General features: G+C 38.7%; 4 protein-coding genes across 5 annotated transcripts in view; 1 reads left to right on the forward strand and 3 right to left on the reverse strand.

Moving 5' to 3' along the window:
• The window catches only part of LOC147047858 (annexin A1-like), a 4,542-nt gene extending 2,107 nt beyond the window's left edge, over positions 1 to 2,435 (reverse strand). Inside the window, exons 1-7 of the mRNA XM_085926975.1 lie at positions 2,360 to 2,435; positions 2,180 to 2,277; positions 1,983 to 2,088; positions 1,153 to 1,247; positions 887 to 1,000; positions 607 to 697; positions 1 to 133 (exon numbers count right to left, since the gene is read on the reverse strand). The exon at positions 1 to 133 is cut by the window's left edge and continues 4 nt beyond it. Of these exons, the coding sequence (XP_085783101.1) occupies positions 1 to 133; positions 607 to 697; positions 887 to 1,000; positions 1,153 to 1,247; positions 1,983 to 2,088; positions 2,180 to 2,248 (608 nt within the window). The 5' untranslated portion in view covers positions 2,249 to 2,277; positions 2,360 to 2,435. The remainder of the gene's footprint in view (positions 134 to 606; positions 698 to 886; positions 1,001 to 1,152; positions 1,248 to 1,982; positions 2,089 to 2,179; positions 2,278 to 2,359) is intronic.
• A 991-nt stretch (positions 2,436 to 3,426) lies between these two features.
• tmc2a (transmembrane channel-like 2a) lies at positions 3,427 to 12,811 on the reverse strand. Its single transcript, XM_085926313.1, has 20 exons — positions 12,778 to 12,811; positions 12,387 to 12,425; positions 11,895 to 12,300; positions 11,665 to 11,820; positions 11,243 to 11,333; positions 10,795 to 10,876; positions 10,573 to 10,679; positions 10,263 to 10,361; positions 10,017 to 10,159; positions 8,004 to 8,151; positions 7,725 to 7,913; positions 7,413 to 7,592; positions 7,158 to 7,316; positions 5,981 to 6,109; positions 5,388 to 5,455; positions 4,778 to 5,017; positions 4,561 to 4,686; positions 4,388 to 4,466; positions 3,968 to 4,088; positions 3,427 to 3,745 (listed from the first exon to the last, which is right to left on the reverse strand). Exons 1-20 carry the CDS (start codon positions 12,809 to 12,811, stop codon positions 3,537 to 3,539), a joined length of 2,805 nt encoding a protein of 934 aa, XP_085782439.1. The 3' UTR covers positions 3,427 to 3,536.
• A 2,102-nt stretch (positions 12,812 to 14,913) lies between these two features.
• On the reverse strand, positions 14,914 to 20,515 carry LOC147047860 (AN1-type zinc finger protein 5-like). The gene is made up of 6 exons (XM_085926790.1): positions 20,272 to 20,515; positions 18,299 to 18,476; positions 17,713 to 17,860; positions 17,457 to 17,560; positions 16,893 to 17,021; positions 14,914 to 15,518 (listed from the first exon to the last, which is right to left on the reverse strand). Exons 2-6 carry the CDS (start codon positions 18,453 to 18,455, stop codon positions 15,370 to 15,372), a joined length of 687 nt encoding a protein of 228 aa, XP_085782916.1. The 5' UTR covers positions 18,456 to 18,476; positions 20,272 to 20,515; the 3' UTR covers positions 14,914 to 15,369.
• Positions 20,516 to 22,280: 1,765 nt separating this feature from the next.
• On the forward strand, positions 22,281 to 25,222 carry ccnb1 (cyclin B1). 2 transcript variants are annotated; one of them, XM_085926584.1, is made up of 9 exons: positions 22,281 to 22,437; positions 22,629 to 22,757; positions 23,058 to 23,147; positions 23,212 to 23,394; positions 23,731 to 23,889; positions 23,971 to 24,207; positions 24,287 to 24,427; positions 24,560 to 24,730; positions 24,808 to 25,222. In XM_085926584.1, exons 1-9 carry the CDS (start codon positions 22,417 to 22,419, stop codon positions 24,910 to 24,912), a joined length of 1,236 nt encoding a protein of 411 aa, XP_085782710.1. In that variant the 5' UTR covers positions 22,281 to 22,416; the 3' UTR covers positions 24,913 to 25,222. The 2 variants fall into 2 exon arrangements, with proteins under 2 accessions (XP_085782710.1, XP_085782711.1); XM_085926585.1 differs by having other exon boundaries at positions 24,620 to 24,730.
• The last annotated feature ends 62 nt before the right edge of the window (positions 25,223 to 25,284 follow it).

The following is a 25,284-nucleotide window of genomic DNA, read 5'->3' on the forward strand; positions in this document are numbered from 1 at the left end:
GCATCCTTTTGAGCCCGACTCATGTCAACTTTTGTGTTCTCATCTTTGTTTGCTTTCAACATAGCCAGAAGGGCTCTGGTAAAATCACCCTTGGTTTCATCCTTGATAACATCCTCTAGTTCATCTCCGTACTCTGAACAAAAAGGGTACGAGGAGATTTATTTTCCATCTTTAAAGTTAAAATATAGGATGTGGTACCTTTGGATGGGAAATGTTTCAACTTTAAAGTGCAGTCCGAACGATTACTCGGCTGGTAGTAGTTTTTTTCAAAATTGTCAACACATGACAGAATTTACACATTACAACAAAGAGCAAATAGATTTAAGAGTTGATGACATCCCCCCCGAGAAAAATCCATCAATCGATCCCAACTTTGAATTGAATTTGAAGCAAGAAAAAATGTAGTGTATTTGAAAGTTGGTCAGGAGTACAAAAGCTGTCCCTTAAGGGGAACAGTATATCGGATGCACATTTAAATGACCAGCAGTCCAATTGCTCTGTCTCTCTTTTCTGCATGTTAGTATTTTTGTTCTTTTTATCCTTCATTTTCTCATTTCCTTTACAACCGTACTTCTTTGAAATATTTCGAGAAGCAAAAAGTCAAACCTTCTTTATAGACTCTCTTTAATTGTCTGATCTCTTCATTTGACCTGGTTGCCAGAACCTCCACTAGGACATCTTCATCAGTGCCCAGTCTCTGTAGCAATACAATGAAATATTTTTGATTTCTACATTTCAGAGAAATATCTATTGATATGACGATCCTACCATTGACTCTCATTCAGTATATAAATATTTTATTTTTATGTGACGAGATATTCACAAATATTTTGTTTTATGATATATTATTATTATTCTTATTATATATATTACATTTGATATTTACCTTTGTTGCATCTCTGATCAGGTAGGCATCGAAGTGGGCTGGCGGCATCAATAAGGCCAGACAGATATCCTCTAAATCGGACCTCAGCGCACGCTTGAGAGCGCGATTCAATGACTGTGATAGAAGAAGAAGAGAAGAATTGTGTGTGTGTGTGTGTGTGTGTGTGTGTGTGTGTGTGTGTGTGTGTGTGTGTGTGTGTGTGTGTGTGTGTGTGTGTGTGTGTGTGTGTGTGCGCGCGTGTGTGTATACATTTAACATTACACTACCTGGCCGGTGGAAGCCTCAAAAACAGCTTTAATCTTCTGTCTCTGTTCATTGTTTCTTTTGACCAAGACTGAAATGATCACATCCTCATCCACACCTGCAAGGAAGAAATTTTGCTTTTCTGTAATTATGTTGTTACCTTTAAATTACATATTGTTAGTCAAACAGAATGGTTGTCCAGGTCGTATTTGAACATTTTTGGAAAATGAAAGGAAAATAAACATACATAAAGATCTGCCTTGAAACTTCTATAGAAAAAAAAAATTTTTTGCAAGCGTATTTATATTTTGAAAACTAATTTTGTGTTAATAACCTAAGCAATTATTTTGTTAGATTATATAGCCAGTTTTCCTATAAAATCTTCAGTGACATACAACAGTCCCAAGATGTGAATGCAATGATTTTTTTTCTTTACAATCTTTTTTTCATTAGATCAGTTATTTGTGAAGAAAAAGCAGACAATTCCACTTTTGATCAATAATGCAGATCCTTATTTTTTTGTATGAATTGTTTGGGCAATTTAGAATGCATAGAATAAAAACCGCTTTGCAATTTCCAATGATATAGCTACTGAGCCCATATCAAAGTGGGATTTTAGATCTTTTTTTTCCAGACCTCAGCACATGCTTTGCTCTTTCAAGACTGAATTAAATCACTTTCTGCTGAAAATTAGAACGATTGCGAGTTGAAGGAACTCAAATTTGACCCACCCTTAATGAGCTGTCTGTTTAGTTAAGACAATAAATGAGCAGAAGTATTTTTTACGCCCTTTGCATTGTGGCCTATTGTTCAATTGTAATAAAATTTCAGATTCAGAAGTTACCCCACGTACCTTTACTTTCAATGGCGCTCTGCAGAACTGCAGCATCTTTGCTTGCACTGAAATTTGGGTATGGGGCCACTGTTCCGTAAAACACAGGCGTCACCTTTCCTTTAACCTTAAAGAAATGGCACAACAATCGTTGTTTTCCCCAGTTGCAAGTCAGTCACTGAGTTCAGCATATCCATTGCAGAACATCTGATACTCACTTTAATATTATCTTCCTCGGGGTTTCTGTCATGAATGATATTTTGGAAAAAATTCTTGAAGAAAGACATTTTTGATGACCAAGATGATCAAAACTGATCTGGAAAAAAAAAAGAAGAAAGAATTTGATTGAATGAAGGAAGATAATTTCTTCTTGATGGTTAAAGATCTGAGAAACTTACCTGTGGTATTAAATGCGGTCTACACTGTACCTGTAGATTTGAGGTGTGAGAGTTTCGAAGGAGCTCCACCCATCAGATGATGATTATGCAGAAAAAAATTTGCCAGACCTTTCTGCCACCTGAACAAGACGAACCAATCGGCGACTGCCTCACACACCGCACCCAGCAATCAAATGGTTTCTGCATCCCTGACTGGTTGGGTGACTTCTGTACAGGCTTGTATTGTAAATAAATGCTTCACCCTTGAGCCAAACTGCATAATTCAAGCAAACATGCAAAAACTACAGGAAGCAGTAGTAACTCAGAAAAAATAAAAATAAAAAATACTCTTGCCAACTAAATGCTGATCTGAAATAACCATCAATGTGCTGTTTTCTCATGTGGCTAAACCTGATCAGCAACATTTTTCTCCTCTGTCTGCAGTCAGTGAATTTAAAGGGGCGAACATACAATTACAGCCTATAGTTTTTAATAAACAACACTCCAATTATTGCACTTTGATTTTATGACGTGCATGAAGGCTCCTAATCAAAATGTAAGAATGCCAAAAAGTGAGAAACCTTAAAACACTTTATAACTTTTTTTTTCCTGACAAATTGAATATTTTAAAAAATCTTACATTTCACAAATAGGGGGAAATACTGAGGTGATTCTTGTTGCTTTCTTTTTTATATTTTTGTTGATATTAGATGACATCATTTCAAAAGTGCTGCCTTCTGGGCTTCTTTGATGCAAAATCAGCAATAATCTCCATGGATACGTATTTGCTCCCCTCACATTTGTCTATTTCTGTCTTCTACAAAGTCCATAATGGGGTAAAAATTGCAATACAAAATACAATACGAAGACCAACACCGTTACGCAATAGAAAACCATTTCACTTTACAAATTCAATAAACTTATATTAACAAATCATACACACACGACACTAAGCAGAGTTAATTTTACTGAAAGGCTCTCGCAAATCAATCCAACAAAGCCATATATAAAAAAACACTTCCTGTGTTTTTTAATTGAATTTAAGCAGTGCATATTTTGAATAAATGAGATGCATTTTACTGGTTTTATAATAGTTTTTACAGATAAGTAAGTAAAAAGGGGCTAATTGCCATGCATGAGTCAAATTATATAGTCCATGTCACAACCTGTCATGTGGTATTGACTGGTCGTGTTGTCATTATCTTGGGGGGGGGGGTCCTCTTCCACGGCCCCGCCCTCGGCCACGACTGGATATTGGGCCGGGTCCCCTTGGTCCAGGCGGTCGAACTACTGGCCCTCGAGTGTCAGGATTGGATGTTGCAAGTGCAACATCTTTCTGAAGGTGAACGCCTTTCCCCGCTGCCCCGGGTTTTGTCTTCATTGGCTTTGGATCTGATGTCTTTTTTTCTGTTTAACAATGACCCATTCACATTTCATTTCCACAATGCGGAAACTAATTGTGCACGTTTCCTTTTTGAAAAACCTTTGAGTTAATTGAGATCTTTACAGTTTAACTTTACAGGTACGGCAATATACCGATACAATATTGCCAGTAAAAAAAATACATTTAGTAGTTAGCACGTTTGTTATTGATGAAAATGAATTACCGACATTAAAATGTTGACTGACCAGGCTCTGGTGGTGGAGCAGGAGGCGCCAGAGAGCGGTTTGGCAGCAGGTCCTCCAAGTCTTTCATAACCTCGTTGGTGCTGTCTGTGTTGTTCCTCCGGTTCTTTTCTTCATCGCGAGCCTAGGAGAGAGGTGTGGATCATAACAGAAAATAGTTGAATTAAAGCAAAAGGGCCGTGTGATATAAAGTGGAACTTGAAACGAACTAATCTTATGATTTTTGTGTTCAATTGCTCTTTCATGCTATTCTAAAGTCAAAGTCAAAGTCAGCTTTATTGTCAATTCTATTTCGGTTATTGTGTTGCCTTCTTCTAATGGTGCTGGTGTTAGTCATATTGTTGAATAGCATTTCAATTTTTAAAATATATTTATTTAGATATAACAAGATTCAACGCGTTTCCTATAATCGTCTCCACCCACCATCTGCATCTTCTTCTTCAGATCTAAGTTGGAGTTTTTGTACGCTTCCGAAACAGAGTTCAAATAGTAGATGGCAAGGCTGCAGAGAAAAATAAATTTTTGGTACTTCTCAGCAGTGACAGTAGAGCAAAGTTTTTTTTTTTTTCTCAAGCCATCAGGGCTTCTGTACTCACACCATGAGCAAAACGGCTGGTATGATGAGGCCTGGGTTGGCTACATAGCCAAACAGCGTCCCGATAAAGGCTGGCAGGTCCAGGTCGATTGTCTCGATGATCACATCGAACATTTTTGCTTTCCCACTTAAAAAAATCAAAAGCCTCAATATAGTACATGAAAAATCCACAAGCTCATATTCCAAGTTTATGTGTTTTTATTTTCTGTCAGTATTACCTGAAGGGTCCACAATCAAATGAGGGTGGGAGTGTCATGATGGTGTAGACCACAGGCAACAAACTAAGGAAAAGGATGAGGAGCAGCAGACCCATGTAGAAGTTGTTGGATTTGGAAGCCTTGAAGACTCGCTCATGAGGGACATTGGTAGCCATGACGGCCCAACACTGATAGTACATGGACGTGAGCAGGCGGAGTACGTTGATGCCAACCAGTCCGGGAGCATAAAACGCCCCCATCCTAAAACATTCCCAAATGAAGTCAATGAAATGTATCCAAACTAGAGCCACTGTGGAAATGAAAACACTTTGCGAAATTCGGCCCCTGCCACTGTTGTGAACAATATATGAACTCTCCAAGACAGAGGTTCACCAAGGTCACTGCCAAGACTGATTCACTGGTTCGTTGGGGGTCACTTCTGGATGCCAAATGTATACAGTTCACTTAAATCCAATCCAATTAATTTGTGTAGTAGATGTTAATGAGGTGTAATCATGGAGCCGTATATTAAGGCCATTCACACTCACCACAACCAACTCACAAATAATTATTGTCATTGCATATCATATCATTATACTCCAGAATATGTAGGATCAGAAAAAGTCCATACCAGATCATTCCTTGATTGAAGACAAGTCCCAAGACATTACCACTGATGTCAAACTCTCCATATGACGGCTAGAATGAAACAAGACTATAATTAAGTACGGAGAGTTCTGTCAGGGTTAATACTATGTAGAAGTTCTTTAAGTCAAATTGTGTTTTTAATGGTAAAGTACAATTATTATTATTATTCAAGAATTTTAAGGAGCACCATTTTACAAAAGAAAACCCAGAAAATATTGTGAGGCCCAGACACAATAATATATATAATATAATAATATATATAATATAATGCCTACTACATGTATCAATATATATAATATATATAATATAACTCCTACTACATCAAACATCAATCAAACTCTCCTACATACAGTATAGCCAAATATTTGATAATATTTTTTTACATTTCCACTGATCAATTTATGTACAAAATCAACAATGTATAGTAAAACTATTCACTTCTGAAGCGAAAATAGTGAAAATTGTCAAATTCTTAGCATTGTAATGCAGTTCCAGTCAAAATATGCCCTCAAAGCTACTGTATTTGACCAACAAGGTTGTTGTGGACCACTTTTAAATTCGAGTATTGAGACTTACAAATCCTGCTTCCAGGTCCCAGCACCAGCAGTAGTTGAGGAAACGCACAATGACAGCTCTGGCGAAATCACCGATCAGGATGGTGAGGTAGGTGACTTGAATGTCCGACACGGTCAGCTTCACAAATTCCTACAACAGAAGTATTTTGAGAAATGAAGAATAGAAACCAACAACATACATAATGTTTACTTCTGATGATGAGAATTCTATACATTATGTCATGCTTTCGTAAAATTCTTTATGGCATGTCATTTTGATATACAGGGCACAATTCAAGTCTTCATATCTGTTGAACTATGAATGGTGACACAGGTACTAAATTAAACAGAAATTTATATTAAGATAATTGTCATGGTAATGATTTTTTCAGATCCAGTTATGGAACTCACTCAACCAGAAAAGGTGCTTTGTGTCCTTGCATTTACATAAACTGAATGCTAAGTCGTGTCATGTGACCAACAGTGTTCACATTAAACATCTTTGGGGAAAGAATTTGAGATTGCAAGCTTTCAGAATATATCAGACACATTTTTATATCCCAATAGTTTTTGAGATATTTAAAAATGTGCTCTTAATATTTCTCGATTTTAACCGGATGCTAATTTTAGTATTTCCTTGACAGTGGAAGGATTTCTATGGAACTTTCCAATTAAACCAGCCTGTATAATCTCTGGAAAAAATCCAGAAAAGGTGCTTTGTGTCCTTGCATTTGCATAAACTGAATGCTAAATCGTGTCATGTGACCAACAGTGTTCACATTAAACATCTTTGGGGGAAACATTTGAGATTGCAAGCTTTCAGAATATATCAGACACATTTTTATAGCCCAATAGTTTTTGAGATATTTAAAAATGTGCTCTAAATATTTCTCGATTTTAACCGGATGCTAATTTTAGTATTTCATTGACAGTGGAAGGATTTCTATGGAACTTTCCAATTAAACCAGCCTGTATAATCTCTGGAAAAAATCCAGAATTGATGCCTTAATTAGTTAAGTGAATAAAAGAAAAATGCACCATCAGATTTGACCGATTCCCTTTAAAAACATAATGGTATAAGAGTTGGTTAGTTCCACACTTACAGATAGCAGACCCGAATACATGCAGTCGAGTTACTTAATCGTGTTTAATCTTTGTAACGTACAAGCAGTTTTAATGCAAAAAATATAGTTCCTTACTATGCCGACAGCGGTCTCCCAGCATGGTCCTCTGATCACATCAGCGGGGTTCATTGGGGGTGGGGTGGCTTCAGTGTCATTGACCAGGCGTGTGTAATTGGCGTAATATTCCTTCAGAGCCAATATAGTGGCATTCTTTATGGACTGCTCTTCTTCAAGCTAAAGGTAAGATGGGATAAGTGAGACAAAATAACGTTGGAGCTGTTTGAGAAATGTCAATGCTGAGGAATTCCGGGCAAAGGTGAGCATACACACCTTAGTGTTGACCTCATCGAAGAGGGCAAAAAGGAACGTGTAGAGGTTTCCCAGCAAAAGAGCAAAGATGCGTCCTAGCTGCCACTTGAGGGCGATGCGAGGATGGTAGTCCTCTAGCTCAGCAATAGTCTCAAAAAGAGGAGGACACAGAAGTCCCAACAGAGACATGATGATCTCCAACTGGAGAAAACAAAAAGTATTTCGTTGTTGTCACAATTAGCTTTAAATGTCGATGGTGCATCGTAGTACTGGTAGGCTACTGTATGTGTGTTTGTGTGTGTGTGTGTGTCGAACAGTTATTCTCGCCATTACCTCATTTTTCTCATACCAGCTGAGATCATTTCTGTTGGCAAACTCCTGAGACCTCTTCACCACAAAGTAGATGAGGTACCCGCTTCCTCCGAGGCTGCAGGTGATGAGTAAGTTAGCTAGGACCCTAAGGAACCTCCTCAGATGAATGTTTTCATCCTTCTGGTTTTCTTGCTCATCCACAATGGACTCCTGATCTTGCACAGGATTAGCAGATAAGCAGTCACATGTAATTTGTTTATGTTGCCTATTACATTCGTCAAACGAGCTTTCTATGGTTACCTTGAAGCTGGTGGTGATGGATGCATACTTGTTGTCCGCAGTCTCTGCGTTTCCAATGAGATAATCCCAGCTGGTGAACATCTTCCAGGCAAAAGTGAACTCCCCATCTTCTCCATCACCGCCACCAAGGTCTGCATTTTTTGCCATTCTGACAGGAGAAACAAATACAATTTTTCCTCACAAACATATAACATGTTGTCATATCATATCATATCATATCATATCATATGTTATATTATATTACATTACATTACATTACATTACATTACATTACATTACATTGGGTTTTTGAGGAATCACACTCCTCAGCCTCACTGGTAAGGTCTATTCAGGGGTGCTGGAGAGGAGGGTTCGTCGGGAGGCCGAATCTTGGATTGAGGAGGAACAGTGTGTTTTTTGTCCTTGCCATGGAATAGTGGACCAGCACAATACCCTCGGCAGGATCCTCGAGGGTGCATGGTAGTTCGTTCAACCAGTCCACATGTGTTTTGTGGACTTGGCGTTAGAGCGTGTCCCTCGGGGAGTTCTGTGAGGGGTGCTTCTGGAGTACGGGGCGCCGAACCAACTGATAACGGTGGTTCGGACCCTGTATCATTGATGCCAGAGTTTGGTCTGCATTTCCGGCAGTCAGTTGGAATCGTTCCCAGTGAGGGTTGGACTCAGCCAAGGCGGCCCTTTGTCAGCGATTCTGTTCAGAACTTTTATGGACAGAATTTCTAGGCGCAGCCGAGGCATTGAAGGTGTCCGGTTTGGGGACCTCAGCATTGCATCTTTGCTTTTTGCAGACGCAATTTTTGCTGTTGGCTTTCTCAAGCCGTGATCTCCAGCTCTCACTGGATCGGTTCGCAGCCGAGTGTGAAGCGTCTGCACATCGAAATCTGAGACCATGGTCCTCAGTCGGAAAAGGGTGGAATGTCCTCTCCGGATCGGGAATGAGATCCTGCTCCAAGTGGAGGAGTTCAAGTATTTTGGGGTCTTGTTCACGAGCGAACGCAGCATGGAGCGTGAGATCGACAGGCGGATCGGTATAGCATCTGCTGTGATGCGGACTCTGTACCGGTCCATCTTGGTGAAGAGAGACCTGAGCCAAGAGTCAAAGCTCTCAATTTACCGGTCGAGCTACGCTCCTACCCTCACCTATGGTAACGAGCTATGGGTCGTGACCAAAAGAAAGAAATCCCAGATGCAAGAAGCTGAAATGAGTTTCCTCCGCAGGGTGTCCGGGTTCACTTAGAGAGAAGCTTGGTCATCTAGGAGGGACTCGGGGTAGATCCGCTGCTCCTTCACGTTGAGAAGAGCCAGATGAGGTGGCTCGGGCATCTCATCAGGATGCCTCCTGGACGCCTCACAGGGGAGGTGTTCCGGGCATGTCCCACCGGCAGGAGACCCCGGGGACAACCCAATACGTGCTGGAGAGACTATGTCCCTCAGCTGGCTTGGGAACGCCTTGGGATCTCCCCAGGAGGAGCTGGACAAATTGGCTGGAGAGAGGGAAGTCTGGGAGTCCCTCCTAAAGCTGTTGCCCCTGTGACCCGACTCCAGATAAGCGGGAGAAGAAGATGGATGGATGGATGGATGGATGGATGGATGGATGGATGGATGGATGGATGGATGGATGGATGGATGGATGGATGGATGGATGGATGGACATTGGGTTTATTATGCTGGTATTCAGTGGATAAAACAATTAAACAGCGATATCACACAGGTAGGCTTGATGATTCATTGTTTTCTAAAATAAAAGATGTGTTATTTTGATGAAACACAAATGATGAATTAGTCTGCTTTCAAGAAGGATGAGATAAATCAGAGAAGTATAACATTGGGGAGAAGATTTGAACAATGTTTTGTTAAAAAAGCCTCTAAATGATTACTTGATTATCAAAATCTGAGCAAATTAATTTAATAAGTATGTTTTAATTTTGGCACCTGCAGTGAATGATGTGATAGTAAAACCATAACAAAATTGGTCTCATCTCTGATTTATCTCATATCTGACTTCTCATGACTCACGTGCGGATCACAACCATCAAACTGTAGCCAAATGTTCCAATCCCAACCATGAGGTAGGCGAGAGGCAGTCTAAACTTAAGCAAGCCGATGGTCCTCTGGCTGTTATAGTAGCCATAAAACAGGACGGAATACTTGCAGTATCCCTAAGGGGGGAAAAAAAATAGTTCCTTACAGATCTGCCTGCTTTGATTTTAGAGATGATGCTTTTCGGAAACTAACAACAGTATCTTCATATCTCAAACTTACATTGAAATCCATGAGGACAGAGTAGTCTTGAGCAGTTGCCTGTTCTGCTCGAGGAACAGTCTTCCTGGGAATGGACCCATATGGAAGGCCCATCAAAACCTTCATTATGAAGGAAGAAACATACCAAAAATATAAATAAATGATAATAAATATAAATCTACACTTGAAAATGAAATGGGGAGATATTAGGGCAATCCTGTCTCGCAGTTGCCGTTCTGTACATACTGTACTTTTCCATGCACTACTGTCGTGGTACTCGAACTGTGGTTACATCGTATGAACAGTATTGACTGTGATATTACAACTTCACCTCAGGAATGACCACCAGGCCGAAAGTGAAACCAAACATAACGAGGTTCATCCCGTACATCCAGCGAAGGAAGATGAAGTAAGAAGCTACAGATGAACCAAAGTGACCTGAGGAAAATGAAAAGTTGACTATCTGTACACAAGCAGTCACTGTTAAGCTGTTTAAGAGCAAAGTGAGGTCAATAAAGTTTCAATCAAACAATCAGGATCAACCACAACTCACTTTCCACTTCTTTGATCTTCCTCTCCCAGGGAATACAAGCTGTTTTGAAGTTTTCAAAATCCCTCTGGAACTTAATCCATTTCTTTAAAAAAAAAATTATATTTAAATATTTAAATAAAAAAAAATAAAAAAATAAATAAATAAATATATATATATATTTTATATATGCGTATATATATATATATATATATATATATATATATATATATATATATATATATATATATATATCAGTATCAGCATCATATATATGCTATATATATATATGCTATATATATATATGCTATATATATATATGCTATATATATATATGCTATATATATATATATGCTATATATATATATATATATGCTATATATAGCATATATATATATATATATATATATATATATATATACACACATATGTGTACAAACAAGGGCCTACAGAAATGATTTTGTTTCCAAACCTTTGTCATCATGACTTTGTAGGCATACCACTTCCTGCCTTTTCCTTTGCCGAGAGCTCCTTCAAACTTATCCACAAACTCTTGAGCTTCCCTGCAAAAACACACAGAGGAAATAAAAGTCGGGTACTAATTAGTTTGTCTTTGGGCCCTGCTAGCTTTTGCATGCCATTACAAAACAATTGGGTGAAGGCAAATCAACAAAACGGCAACATTAGAAATAAAAAGGTAAAATTTCCTGTGTAAAGTTTGTATATCCTTCGATTTACATGAATTTTAAGTACATTAATTGAAGGCTAAAAATTGTGATAACCTCCAACTCACAAGGTGTAAAGGTATGTGGAAAAAATGTGTATGGACATTTTTAAATGTGAGAAACAATTCCAAAAACTGAAGTATTATCATGACCTCCAATTGACCATTACTTCAGGTGTGTGAGTCGCCTCTTCATCCTCCATGGTTTGTTCCTGATGGTTGATATCAGCTTCTTCTTTTCTTCCACCTCCTCCATCAAAAGGGCCATCTCTCCCTCGGACAGGGATTCCTCATCCTCATCGGAGCTTGAAGTGGAGTCAGATGAACTGGGCACATAGGTGGGCACAAAGAGGCAGCAGGTGACAATTGTTCTTGGATTCTTACAATAGATAGATCCTACCTTTCGTCTTTCTTCTTCTTCTTTTTGTCTTTTCCTTTGGCATCTCCCTTCTTGCCTTTACTGTCCTCCTCCTCTTTTACTCCTTTCCGTCCTCCTCCCTTTTTTCCCTTCTTTCCCTTCTGCTCATCACTGTCCTCATCGCTGTCCAAGGTTTTTCCTCCTTTTTTCTTAGTGGCAGCTCCCCCTCGCTTCTTCTTCTTGGGGCCTTCGTATTCACTTTCATCATCCTCATCATCATCCTCATCTCTGCGTTTTTTGGTTGGTTTCTTTGCACTTGGCCCCCTTCTTGGCCTTGGAGCCTCACTTTCTTCTTCCTCATCGGCTGTTTTTTTGCCACGGGCTCTTCCCTTTGCAGCCGGTCTTCCAGCTGCTTGTCTCCTGTTGCCTCGCCTCCGGCTGGCACCGTCTATTGAGAGTCGATGAGATGTACAGAGTCAATCGATTTTTGACTTGTGTACATTATACGACCATGAAATGTTGTTACTAACTTACCATCACTGTCACTGCCATCATCTTCCACATCAATCCCAACTGTGTGATAAAGACAACACTTAGTTGACATAATTGCCTTTTAAAAGCTTCATGTGTGAAATGAAGTATGTTGAGATATTTTTACAAGTGTGTGACAATTTTCCCATCTATCATCATCTGATGGAAGATACTCTTAAAATAGTCCCGTGGTAGAGTTAACAATAGATTGTGCATAAAGGGGGAAAAAATCCCAGCATGAAATTATGTCCTCAAGTTGAAGGAATGTTAAAGTGGAGTTCTTCACAGTTTAAAACATACTCCAGCTCAACATCAGATGACATTCTAAGAGCAGAAATGTTCACATTCATCCATCCATCCATCCATCATCCATCCATCCATCCATCCATCTCACCTTCATCTGTTGACAAATCCTTTTTTCTCGGCATGATAAATAAAAAACAACGACTGTCTGTGTCCTCTACAGAGGCTTCCTCCCTGCAGTCGTTTAGTTCTCCGCCAGCTCGACGCTGCGCCAATACGCAACTCGGGTATCTCACAATGCCGTCACTATGACGACAGCAGCGTGTGATCTGCTCAGGTGTTCCTGGATGTGTGCGATTAAAACACAAGTATTTCCATATTCATTCAATGTGATATAGCAAATGGTATTTTTTTTTTTTCCCTCCAGATGACTTTGTTTCCACCCAGATGTACTATTACAAAGGTGTGAGTCATAGGTGTGACCACCATTCATTGGTGAGACACCATTGAAATCTTATGATTATATCCTATTTGTCTAAAGGACCAAAACAGTCCATTATCTTAAGTGCTGCACAGACTCTCACTTGTCCTAGACCACACTCGGACAAACACACGAGCAACAGCCAGACAGTTTTAAGAATTAATGACGGTTTAGATTTCTAAATGCAGATTTGAAACTAAACAGTAAATACCTCACCTTTTATCCCTGATGGTTAATGGACAAACTTCAATGGGTATGAAGTTAGTCAACCTGAATCAGAGTATAATAGGCAGAGAAACATCACAGTGAACAATACAAGATCATTTTTCACATCTAAAATTTAGACTCGAGGATTCCTTTTCCTACATTGAAGGTGTGGGCCAAGTAGTCCTGTGTCTTATTGTTCAAACCACAAAGCGAGAAGCCTTTTTCTACAGGAATAATTTTGACGTAAAATATTAAACAGCAGTTAAACAAGATTTTTTTTTTTTGTAAAGATAGAAAAACGTTTTCCTATTCGAGTGATAATACGAGTCAATATGTAGCTTTATGCCTGTTAAACAGCACAATGGTCAAATAACTGGTTGTTTTTATTCATATGTGTACACAATTTGACATATTATGGTGCAACGTTATTTACAATGTCCCAATGTGTAAAACACTGATGAAAAAGGGCACTTGGATATTCAGTGCATCCAAATATGCAGTTTCATTGTGTGGTAATAGAGCTCGTTGTGGAAACGTGACCCATGGCCATGGACGTTCTCTGCAAGAGATCCTATTTCCTCTCTCATGCAGACCTGGTGTAATAATGACACTTAATGGGCATCTGCTTAATCAGCGTAACTGGTGGAGAATCGGTTCATTTACGCATGTCCCAGGTTACAAGTAAACAGCAAGTCAACTCAAAATGTATTTATAATAAGTTCTGATTTTCTTCAGCTGTCACTAGGGTCTTAGTCAGGGTAGGAAATTACGAATAGTTCCAAGTATTGGTTTATATTGGCACTACTGTCAGAGAGCTTAAAAAAAAAAAAAGAGCAAAAAGAAAGAAAAATTAAATAAACCGTGTTTGACCAGGTAAAACTTCCTCACTTAATTGCACTCCGAAAATAAAGGGCCCAAAAGTGACATTGAAATTTCTGTGACACATTTTATTTACATCATACAATTTACTCTGTATTATTGGAAGATAACACACACTGCAGTATATAAATAAAGACATTTGTACAAACTTGCATAACTAAAACAGATTAAAAAAAAAAAGATTAAGCAGCCAGACCCTCCTCCCCACAAAAATGATTTATGAAACGCAAACACTACTCATCCCATACTCTCAGTCAAAAACCGTTCACATTTTTCCCCACAAAGAAAAATGTGTTTTGATCAACATTATAGTAATGTAACATTCCCAACATTGTGAACATAAACTCACATTAAAATGGCAGAAACCATTCAAAAATGAAGTAAAACGGAAAACAGTAGTGGGACCAAACCCTGTCAAAGGCAAAACAAATTATTCAAGTTTAGGCTACTTGTCATATGACAACACAGATACTGGTAGGGCATAAAAAGGTGTGGAGGGTATTGAAAAGAAATAGTCGTATTAGTAATGGACCTAAAGAGCATGGGACTGAGCTGTCAACATTCAAATCTTTTTCCACAAAAGAAAGTTTTAGTTTTGTAACATTTTGTGAGCAACATGGATGTTGACAATGACACAGTGACACAAACCTGAAAACACAGAATGCCTTTATCTGACCATTTCTGATGGGTTTGCTTCTGAACAAGGGGCCAAATTTTGAAAAAAAAAAAAAAAAGAAAAGTCTAATATTCACTTTGCTACTCATGCCAGCAGAGAGCAAGCATGATTGGGATGGCATCACTAGCCAACAGCAGTAACCCTCTCTAGTCTAGCCCAACCATGTGATCTTCTCAACTATGGAGGATCAATAACAGCTGTCGGGGAAACCTTGAACGTATTTATAAAATCACTCCCCCCTGCCGCCATCAGGGCCAGCACACGATCAGCAGTGTCGAAAATGCACAAACGGATGGAAGCCACAACATGGACCCCGTTATTCCTCTTAATTGTTCGCAATCAACTTCTTAAAACAAACTCAAATCACACACAGAACAACAGCTGGAAATATGAACCAACAGAAACAAAAAACCATGGGTAGTGATGGATACAGTTGAGGTCCATCAAAGAAGGCTGGGCTCAAGTCCATTTTGTGTAAAGCCGATCGATCCCAAAAGTTTTCATATTCTCTGGATCTTGTCGGCGACAACCACAGGGTTCTCTTTGCGAATCTTGGCCGCAGCTTCCGCTTTGTAGTCGTACGGACAGTTGTGCTGGTCTGAGTAACGGTGAAAGCCACAGAACTGGTTCCCACAACGGCACTCAAAACCTGAAACCCCACAAGACAGCTTAAGTTTGTGAAAGAAATACAGCTTACTGAGAATACATATACTGTACAGAATAGTGATCAGATGAGGCTTGTCAGGACAACAGAGGGAGGAAGGTGCAAGACCAGTAAAACTCTGTGTAATCCATGAACCAATTTTACAACGGAGATGGAAGATGATTTTGAAATGTATGGACAATGATAGAAGGAAAATAGAGGGGGAACAGGGACAGATCCATGGGGCATTCTAGTGGAAATGGGTGACACAGTAGATGGGATGCAAATAATTTGAGTCCATTGAAGTAATTTTGCCACCACTTCTGTCCTTTTTTCATTTTAAAGAAATCACGGCATGTCACATCACATTTGGAATAATCTGCCATGTACTGCCGTATTTTCCGGACTATAACTCATGCCGGAGTACAAGAGAAAGAGAGACACACATACACATATATATATATACATATATATATACACATATATATATATACACATATATACACATATATATATATACACATATATACACATATATACATACACATATATATATATATACATATATATATATATATATATATATATATATATATATATACATATATATATATATATATATATATATATATATATATATATATATATATATATATATATATATATATATATATATATATATATATATATATATATATATAATAAAAATGGAATAGAGACAACAACAGGCTGAATAATTGTACTAACGTTACATGACACAAACAACAAACTGATATGTGCCTGACGTAACATATTAAGAGTTATTCAAATAACTCTTACAATAAGCTTACAAGTTTATCGAACCATCCGCGTCACTCCAAATCACTAAATCCAATGAAATCTTCATCCCCTGTGTGATATTTAAACAACACCGCGAACTCCGGAGGTAGATGTTGCACTTCCTCTTCTACGTGGCTTACGTCAGACTCATCAGTTGCAGTTCTAATTATTCCACAGGCCTAGAGCGCCTTCTTGCGATTTAGTGTGAAAATAACATGTGAAATGATCTAATGTGTTAATAATTTCACGGATAAGTCGCTCCTGAGTATAAGTCGCATCCCCACCCAAACTATGAAAAAAACTGCGATTAGAAGACCAGAAAATATGGTACTAGATATGGAGGTCAACTGATTCAATTCAGCCACAAAAAAAATAAAATTTTTTACTGCTGGCGCCATTTTCACAATTTTGGATCAATTTGGGATCAAGATCAACCCAAATGTTGAAGGGAAAAAAAACAGTAAAAAAAATACAGATGAGAAATGTGATAAATAAATATGAGAAAATACAGTTTCTTCCACCTGCTGTAGGATTGGAAAACAGGTTTTTCTATCAACTCACCTGTAAGGCCAACCTTTTTGCGGCACATAAAACAACGGTTCTTCTTGGGTTTGGGTGGCTCTGGGTCTTGGGACTCTTCACAGCTAGCAGTGGAAGGATGAATAGTCGTCACTGTCGTCTGACTCCCCACTGCAAACAAGAGATGAAAACGTTTGACTTCAGAAAGAAAAAAAATCAGAGAGGGGATGTCTGTTAAGATGTCTCTAAAAGGAATGTAAGCCATTGAAAAATAAATGTATGACAAGACAAATATGTGTTTTGAGCAGGTCATTTTTTTCTTGAAAAGCAAGCTTATTTTGTTTATCATTATAATTCAGCCTGTTAGTGACCAAGTCAAAACAGCTCAAAAGTTAGCTTAGAGGATTTGTCAACTCTGAAGGTACTACTGTCTAAGATGGAATAATTCACGTGACAGAAGAAGCATCAATGAAAGATCATTATTCAATCTTATCAGTCTTTTTGCCAGTTAAAACTACCTACAATTTTTCACAAGCAGTTATGTTTTGGAAACTATTTCTTTTTTTTTTTTTTAACTATGGGAAAACCAATTAAATTGACACCCACTAGAATCTGCAAGTTCTGCTTTGCTTCCCGACACTCCTTTGTCTTCTGACGAGAAATTCATCTCAGCCATTTTTTTTGTTATAGAAACCGGTGTTGACATCTCACTGCAATATAGAAACATGTTGAGATTAGATACACGATGATCATCATCAAACCATATTTCATGTTTCACATTTATCTAAGGCAACATGAAAAGTGACGGAATTGCCACTTGACCATTTTAAATGCTCTTTGCTTTTCCAACGGAGGATCTTACCTGAGAGTTTCAGCTGCAGCAGCCTTGGCTGAAGCTGCCGCCTCAGCTGCAACCTCTGCTGCAGCCACGGCCGCTGCTGCAGCATTATTCAAGGTGGCCTCTAACCTCTGGATTGCTGAAGCCTCGACCGTGGGGCCACCGCTGCTCCCTGCCAGAGAGGATGCATGACAAAACAATCACAAAGAACCACATGTGTAGTAGCTCTCAACTTGCATTCATGTGCATCCAAATGAACTGCTCGTACTAGATTTAAAGTATTAATTTTTGCCGTGGAATATTCCTGAACATACATTTTTAAATTATAATATGTAAAATATACATTGCGTTGGCTATAAGGAATCCCAATTCAAATCACCGTCAATTCATGCTCATCCCTAGTAAAGAAAAGTATATTCATTCGTCAATTCATCATTTTTCTATTAGCAATTTAGATGTTTGCATTTACCTGACATTTAGACAACCTTTAATTGAAGCCACAGACAGTAAAGAAAATACGTTTATATCAGGTGAGGACAGCATGCCCATGAGCGCAAGTGCTTTTATCCATGCAGGTGGGAACCTTAAAAAAAGACACAGTAGGTCTTACCCACAGCAGTCAGGGAACTGACTCCTCCATTGTTCTGTCGTGACAGGTGCTCCTTGTGGCAAACCGAGCACATGCCATTAGTCCTAGGGTTCCCATAGAAACCACAGCCGTTAGCACAGAGCATAGGAGCTGGGCTCTGATTGGTCTCCTGGGCCATAGCGATGTCTGGTAGACTAACCTGAAGACAAACAAAAAAGTATCCATCTTGAAGCATTGCATGTGTTTATAGTTTTTAAAATAGTATTTAAAATAGAAATGAAATTAACCCGTCTAAGGAATTACGCTGATAAAGCTTCATGATTATTGCTAATGAATGTTCGCAAAACTGGAAATAAGAATTGGTATTCAAATAAAATACAGATTCAGGTTAATGTGAGCAGTTGGTGCCTTTCTTCAAACGTAAAGCAAAAAAACTATCATCAGATGTCTAACAGATTAGTCTGACCGACAGTCCTGTGAGGTGTGTAGATTTTTTAACTTAAGTCATCATTCAGCAATTTTCTTGAGTGGAATACCAAAAGTCTTCACTCACCAACCTTGACTTTCATAAAGTTAATCCATAGGGTTTTACTATGACGTCAGTGCACTCTTTGCAGCGGACACAGATTAAACTCTTCTGTAAAGTCTCTCCACAAGGTTTAGGAGTTTGGAATTGTCCAAAATGGCTCCTTACTTCCAGTGACAGACTCTAAATACTCAAGCATAGCAAGAGAATTTGGACACTTGGATGTGTCGCACTTCCTGGGAGCAGTTAAGGAATGACCTGTTTCAGTTCAAACATGACGGCGCACCAATGCACAAAGCAAGGCCCCTTTATGAATGGGAGTTTGGCTAGGACCAACCTCGGGGATGAATTAAACCACAGACTGAGGACTGAGGCTTCTCAGTCAATATCAGTGTGAAGAAATGGAATGGTTGAAAAAAATGAATTCATCTAATTTTGCTGCGATGTCCCTTTAGTTCATATGAGAGTTAAGTAAGGAGCGAATATTTTGGGGAATGAAGTCTGTATGTGCATGTACAATTATAAACCTGCATTTACAGCTATACTCATGTGACCTGCAATCACAATTGTGTGATTCAGTTAGCATCACTGAACGGACGGAAATCGTCAGTAAACCTCAATGTACCCAAAAAAATAAAGAAATTTACTATCCCTGCGGAGAAACATAATCTACTCAAGAAAAACAGAAGTGAGAAATACATCAACAGCGAAATGCTCCAAACATCGTGACAAAGGCTACCATCCCACAAAATGTACTTGTTACCTGAAAACGTTGACAATTCAGCATGCTAACAGTAATCAGAAACATAAGTAGGTTGTCTACCTGCTTACCTTGTTTAGAGGTCAAAATTCAACACGTTTGCAATCACAGTTAGTCGGCCGATCAGGCCACAATGGTGTCACTTGAGCAAATCCACTGAGTCATGCTAGCACGCTAATGCCTGTCACCAACAGTTACTTTTTCGGAGAAGAAATCTCTTATAGATGTAAATACCGCAACCGACATGTAGCTATAGACATGGCTTATCGTGCAAGGCCCAGAACATGTAGTTTTCACGTATTTTGACGTAACTTTTAGTCCCTGGTAGCTAGTACGCTAACGGGGGTTAGCCAAGAGTATTGCGTGGAGCGGCTTCTCGTGATTTTAGCTAGTGCTGAAGTCAACAGAAAAGCTTTTAGCGTCTTACCTTTAGAACGTACAAATAAATCTGACAAAATGAATATACCTGCACTCGTGAAATATGAATAATATTACTCTTCCTCTCTTTCTAGCTTGAAATACGAAAACAACGAAGCAGACTATTCCAAAAATCTCTGTGAATATATACTAACACCGTGTCAACGAGGACAATGTATTTTAGTTAACTTTAACTTCACAATCTTTTAAGTGTAAACGGTTAAACCAACACACACAAAAAATACACTAAACAACAAGCGAGGCTAGCTTGCGCTCATTAAGTTCACTTACCGCCTATGTGAGATGATTGTTGGTTTTCTTTTGAATAATGACTTGGTTGTTGGTGCACAGCACGGGCCGTCTTTTTTGCGTTGTTTTTTTCTTCACGACGTCTGAGGCAAAATTTGTCTCCGCCACTCAGGCTAGCGCCCTAAGCGTCCTAGTGTGAACTGTGTTGTTAATCCAAGGTGGCATCTGTTTGGTTAAATGTTGCGTTTAGGAACTCCGCTTCCGGTGGACGTCATGGAAATTGTGAACGCTTGACTGAGTGGAAGAAGAGGTTGTGTTCAATTGTACTATTAATAAATATTTCATAAATATAGTGTTGGTGTACTCTCATGAGGGTAATTTTAATAAAATATTTGCTGCGTTCAATAACTTTTTGTACACTGAATTTTATTCTAAGTTTCTTATAAATTCCATTCATGGAAAATAAACAGTGCTTCCCAAATTGTATTGATCTAATATGGAAGGTATCAAGAATAATTGATTAATCGATCGTTTCTTTCAATTGGTTAAAATTGCTGCTGTATCAGAATCATAAACTTTTTCTGCTTGATTTGGCCCAACATTTTTGAAAAATCTGTTGGACTTATCTACAACATTGTTAATATGTAAATCGGACCAAAGAGGAGATTTATGGATAGAGTGAAAGAGGAAGTTAGTTGGGGTGAGAGTCTGATTGAAGAGAATTCAAATGACAGGATGAGATGTAAACAGATGGTTCGCTGTGGCGATCCCTGAGGGGAAAAGAAGAAGAAGAAGAAGAAGAAGAAGAAGAAGAAAATAAAAGAAGAAGAAGAATATCCTGTTTCGTGCTGTTTCTTAATCACATTATTTAATACATTCAAATTAGTTCATTTATTTTTATATTTCTATTTGATTTTCGTGTCCTTAGTTTGGTACAATATATTTTATGAATTCCTCATGGCGTGATATATTTTCGAATCTACTTTTTTTTTGTATCTACTAGCCCTTTTGCAACGCAATGATCCCCATAATGTTTTGGTTTTACTTTGTATTACATAATTAGACATTTTGTGGGGGTAACGTTTTGCGCGAGCAGACGCCGCGATTGAAAAACATACATAAATAACTTCTATATAGGTACCACAGGGGGGCGCAATTTCGAATACAAAGGAGGGCGGTCAGATAGCCAATCTGTATGTATTTTAAAAGTTAAAGTCCCAATGATCATCGTCACACACACATCTGGGTGTGGTGAAATTTGTCCTCTGCATTTAACCCATCCCCATGTAATTTTGATCCATCCCCTGGGGGAGAGGGGAGCAGTGAGCTGCAGCGGTGCCGCGCTCGGGAATCATTTGGTGATCGTAACCTCCCCAATTCCAACCTTTAATGCTGAGTGCCAAGCAGGGAGGCAATGGGTCCCATTTTTATAGTCTTTGGTATGACCCGGCCGGGGTTTGAACCCACAACTTTACAGTCTCAGGGCGAACACTAGGCCACTGAGCTTCGTTTCTTCTCACAGTCAAGGTTTTGTTCACAAATTGTAATTTTTATATTAATTCAAAGTGATTCCTGGAAAAGTATTTTTGGACCCTTTCCTGGCATAAAGGTTGCACCAAAACCTCAGATCCTTCTCTTTTTACTTTTTTTTTCATCAAAATATCGAGTCCAAAACGAACGTATTTTATTTGTGTGTTGTGCTTTATTCCTCTTTAAAAAAAAAAAAAAAAACTGGATCTCAATTTTTATTCAAATATACGTTGATATCCTCTGTTTTGATAAAGCCTAAAATGATTTAGATTGTGTTTTCCAACATAGAGCATTCCGTCGAGGATAAAAACAGGAAACGGAAGTGGAATTTCAAAAAATTCACGTGACCGTATTTATTATTTACGAGGTATCTTTTAGATTTGTATTTGATATGTCATGCAGGTAGGGTATGTTAAATTTTGCTCGATGTTTTGGTGTTTTTTATTACTCTTATTAAAAAATTATGACGTTTTTGCTGGTGTCACGGGAACACATTGACTACAGATGCGTTAGACCAATCACGTCCTCCGACAGTTTAAGCCAGCCAATAGGCTTGCAGTGCGCAAGGATTTAAACCAAGACTCCAAGTTAGACCACAGTTCACGCTTCAGTCTTCGGGTCACAAAACTGCGTCTTAGAAGCAACAGTCTTTTAATAATGGCCTTTCGTGCTACAAGAGTAAGTCAAATATAACTTATTCAGCATGCAAGTCTTCTATTGGTATGGTAGCGGCTTTATTTTAGGTTGATCTTTAACACCTCCGTGCTAAATTTGATACATGTTCTACTCCTGATCAGCAATTGTATTCATTGTATTCTTTCGCAGTTCCATTGTAATGTCGCCACGATCAACTTTAATTTTGTTTTCAGAACCGCTTGGCTTCCACCAGGACGGAACTCGCTGTTAAGACATGCTCAGTAACTGCTCCCACACTCAAGACGCGAGCCGCTCTTGGGGACATTGGTAATGTGGCAGCTAAAAAAGAGACTCAGAAGAAGGTAATTTATTTTTACAATACAAGAAACTTTTTTTTTTTATTGATCGACGAACTGCCAAATAAAAGCGTTTTATAACAATGGCTTTTTTTGTGATCCACATATTTAAAAACCAGCAGCCATTTTATAAATGCCCCCCCCCCCCCCCCAGAAATGTATGTAGCATACCGCAGGTAAAAGATACAAGTTTAAGTGTCGTATGTGTTGCTTGATTGCATGTTCCTTTCGATATAAAATGTATTTTGAGCACTTGTTAGTTAATTGCATGTAGTGTAATATTTGCTTACCTTATCCATCACGTAGGTCGTCAAGTCCCAGGTTGTTAAAAGCTCAAAGGTTCCCGTTGTGACTAAAAAGGCTGAGCCAAAACCAGACAATGTTCCTGTGGAACAGGTAAATTTTTAGCATTGTAATCTGTATCTGTCGGACTGCTAAACCACCTTCATGACTGTTTTAGGTGGTGCCAACGTCTCCGACTCCAATGGAGACTTCAGGCTGTGAGCCAGCTGACTTGTGTCAGGCATTTTCTGATGTCATTCTGCATAATACAATCAGGGATGTTGATGCAGATGACTGTGAGAACCCTATGCTCTGCAGTGAATATGTGAAAGACATATACAAGTACATGCGGCAGCTGGAGGTGAGAAAAAAGGTTGAAAAAAAGGGTTCAGTTTTTTTGAATTTTTAAAGCCAATTTGACTAGAGGTTATAATGAAACAGTTTAAAACTGCACTTTCATACTCCTGAGAAAATTTTGTTTTAAATGTACTTTCTGGTAAGGAAATTGGTTAAAAGGTTTTAATAAATGATGAACTTAAAGATGATTTACATAAATCTTAATACAAAGTCTAACTGTACTAGCATTTTGTAGTTCATCAGAGTTAGAGCTAGATCCCTCTACTTTATAGCTGTAGCGCTTTATACTTGGCGGTATACAATGTCTGCCTTTTTCAAAGACATCAAGTGTCTTCTTCAGGCTGAGCAGAATGTACGAGCCAATTATCTTCAAGGCCAGGAAGTGACCGGAAACATGCGGGCCATACTTATTGACTGGCTAGTCCAAGTGAGCCTGAAATTCCGCCTGCTGCAGGAGACCATGTATATGACTGTAGGAATAATTGACCGCTTTCTTCAGGTAAATGGTCATAGGGAAGTCCTTTGTGAAACTCTATAAAAAAAAATGACTGATGCTGACAATTTGTTTTCACGTTGAAAGGACAACCCAGTCTCAAAGAAGCAGCTGCAGCTTGTTGGAGTGACTGCCATGTTCCTTGCTTCGAAGTATGAGGAGATGTATCCACCAGAGATCGTTGACTTCGCCTTAGTGACAGACCAGGCTTACACCACTGCCCAAATCCGAGAGATGGAAATGACAATCCTGCGTGTGCTGAAATTTCAACTCGGTCGCCCTCTACCCCTGCAATTCCTCAGGAGGGCCTCAAAGATTCATGAGGTTTGTTGCAGTATGTATATTTAAAAATCAAAATCTGATGGGCTAAAATATTTAACTAACTCTCCGCGTCGTCACTAAGGTGACTGGAGAGCAACACACACTAGCAAAGTACTTGCTCGAGCTGACCATGATCGACTATGAAATGGTTCATTACCCGCCTTCAATGGTTGCAAGTGCTGCTTTGGCTCTTACACTCAAGCTCTTGGATGCAGGTGAATGGGTGAGTGCTGCTTTAAAATAAGGGTTTTGTGGGCCCATTGGCGTAAAATATCATTTAAATTCTTTTTTTTTTTTTCCCCGCAACCCTGTGAATTTAATGTCCTATTTCCATGTCCCTGTGGTTGGGAATCAGTGGGCAATGTTAGACTGCATGTTAGTTTTTTTTGTGTGTTTTTTCTCCCTCCGTTTTCAGGATGCGACATTGCAGCATTACATGGAGTACACACCAGATAGTTTGATACCAGTCATTGCACTCATTGCCAGAAATGTCGTGAAGGTGAATGAAGGACAAACTAAGCATATGGTAAGAGGCTGCCTTAAATGTCAAACTTATTTACTTTTTAGACGCGAATACGAGGATGCTTTAATCTGATTTTGCAGGCTGTCAAAGACAAATACTCTACGTCAAAACAGATGAGGATTGCAACCATCTCGCAACTCAAGTCTTCTGTAGTGAAAGATCTTGCGAAGCAGCTTGCCCAGTGAGCTCGAACTTGGAATGTTATATTGTACAGATGTGACCTTGTAACAAATGGCCCCTAAAGCTTTTTAATCCCTTTTACGCTGATTTTAATCAGTTTTAAATCTGTATGAAAGTGTCTGCTTTTTTTTTTTCCCCCCCGTAATATTAAACTAATTGGATGCAAACTCGATATTGGCAATTCTAATGTGTGTCTGCTCTGAAAGACTATTTTTGTAGGTTGTGCTTAAAAATGGTCACATTTATGCTGTTCATACGCTGCTGTTCAACTTGTTTACATTCTGAAATGTGTTTAATTAAATGTATTCACCAAAAGTTAAATGTTCTATTTATTTTACTCTAATTTTGCACTCTGAAGTTCATATTCAGGTGTTAAA

This window comes from Syngnathus leptorhynchus, chromosome 12 (assembly GCF_054491065.1).
Source record: "Syngnathus leptorhynchus isolate UIUO chromosome 12, UIUO_Slep, whole genome shotgun sequence".
NCBI lineage: Eukaryota > Metazoa > Chordata > Actinopteri > Syngnathiformes > Syngnathidae > Syngnathus > Syngnathus leptorhynchus.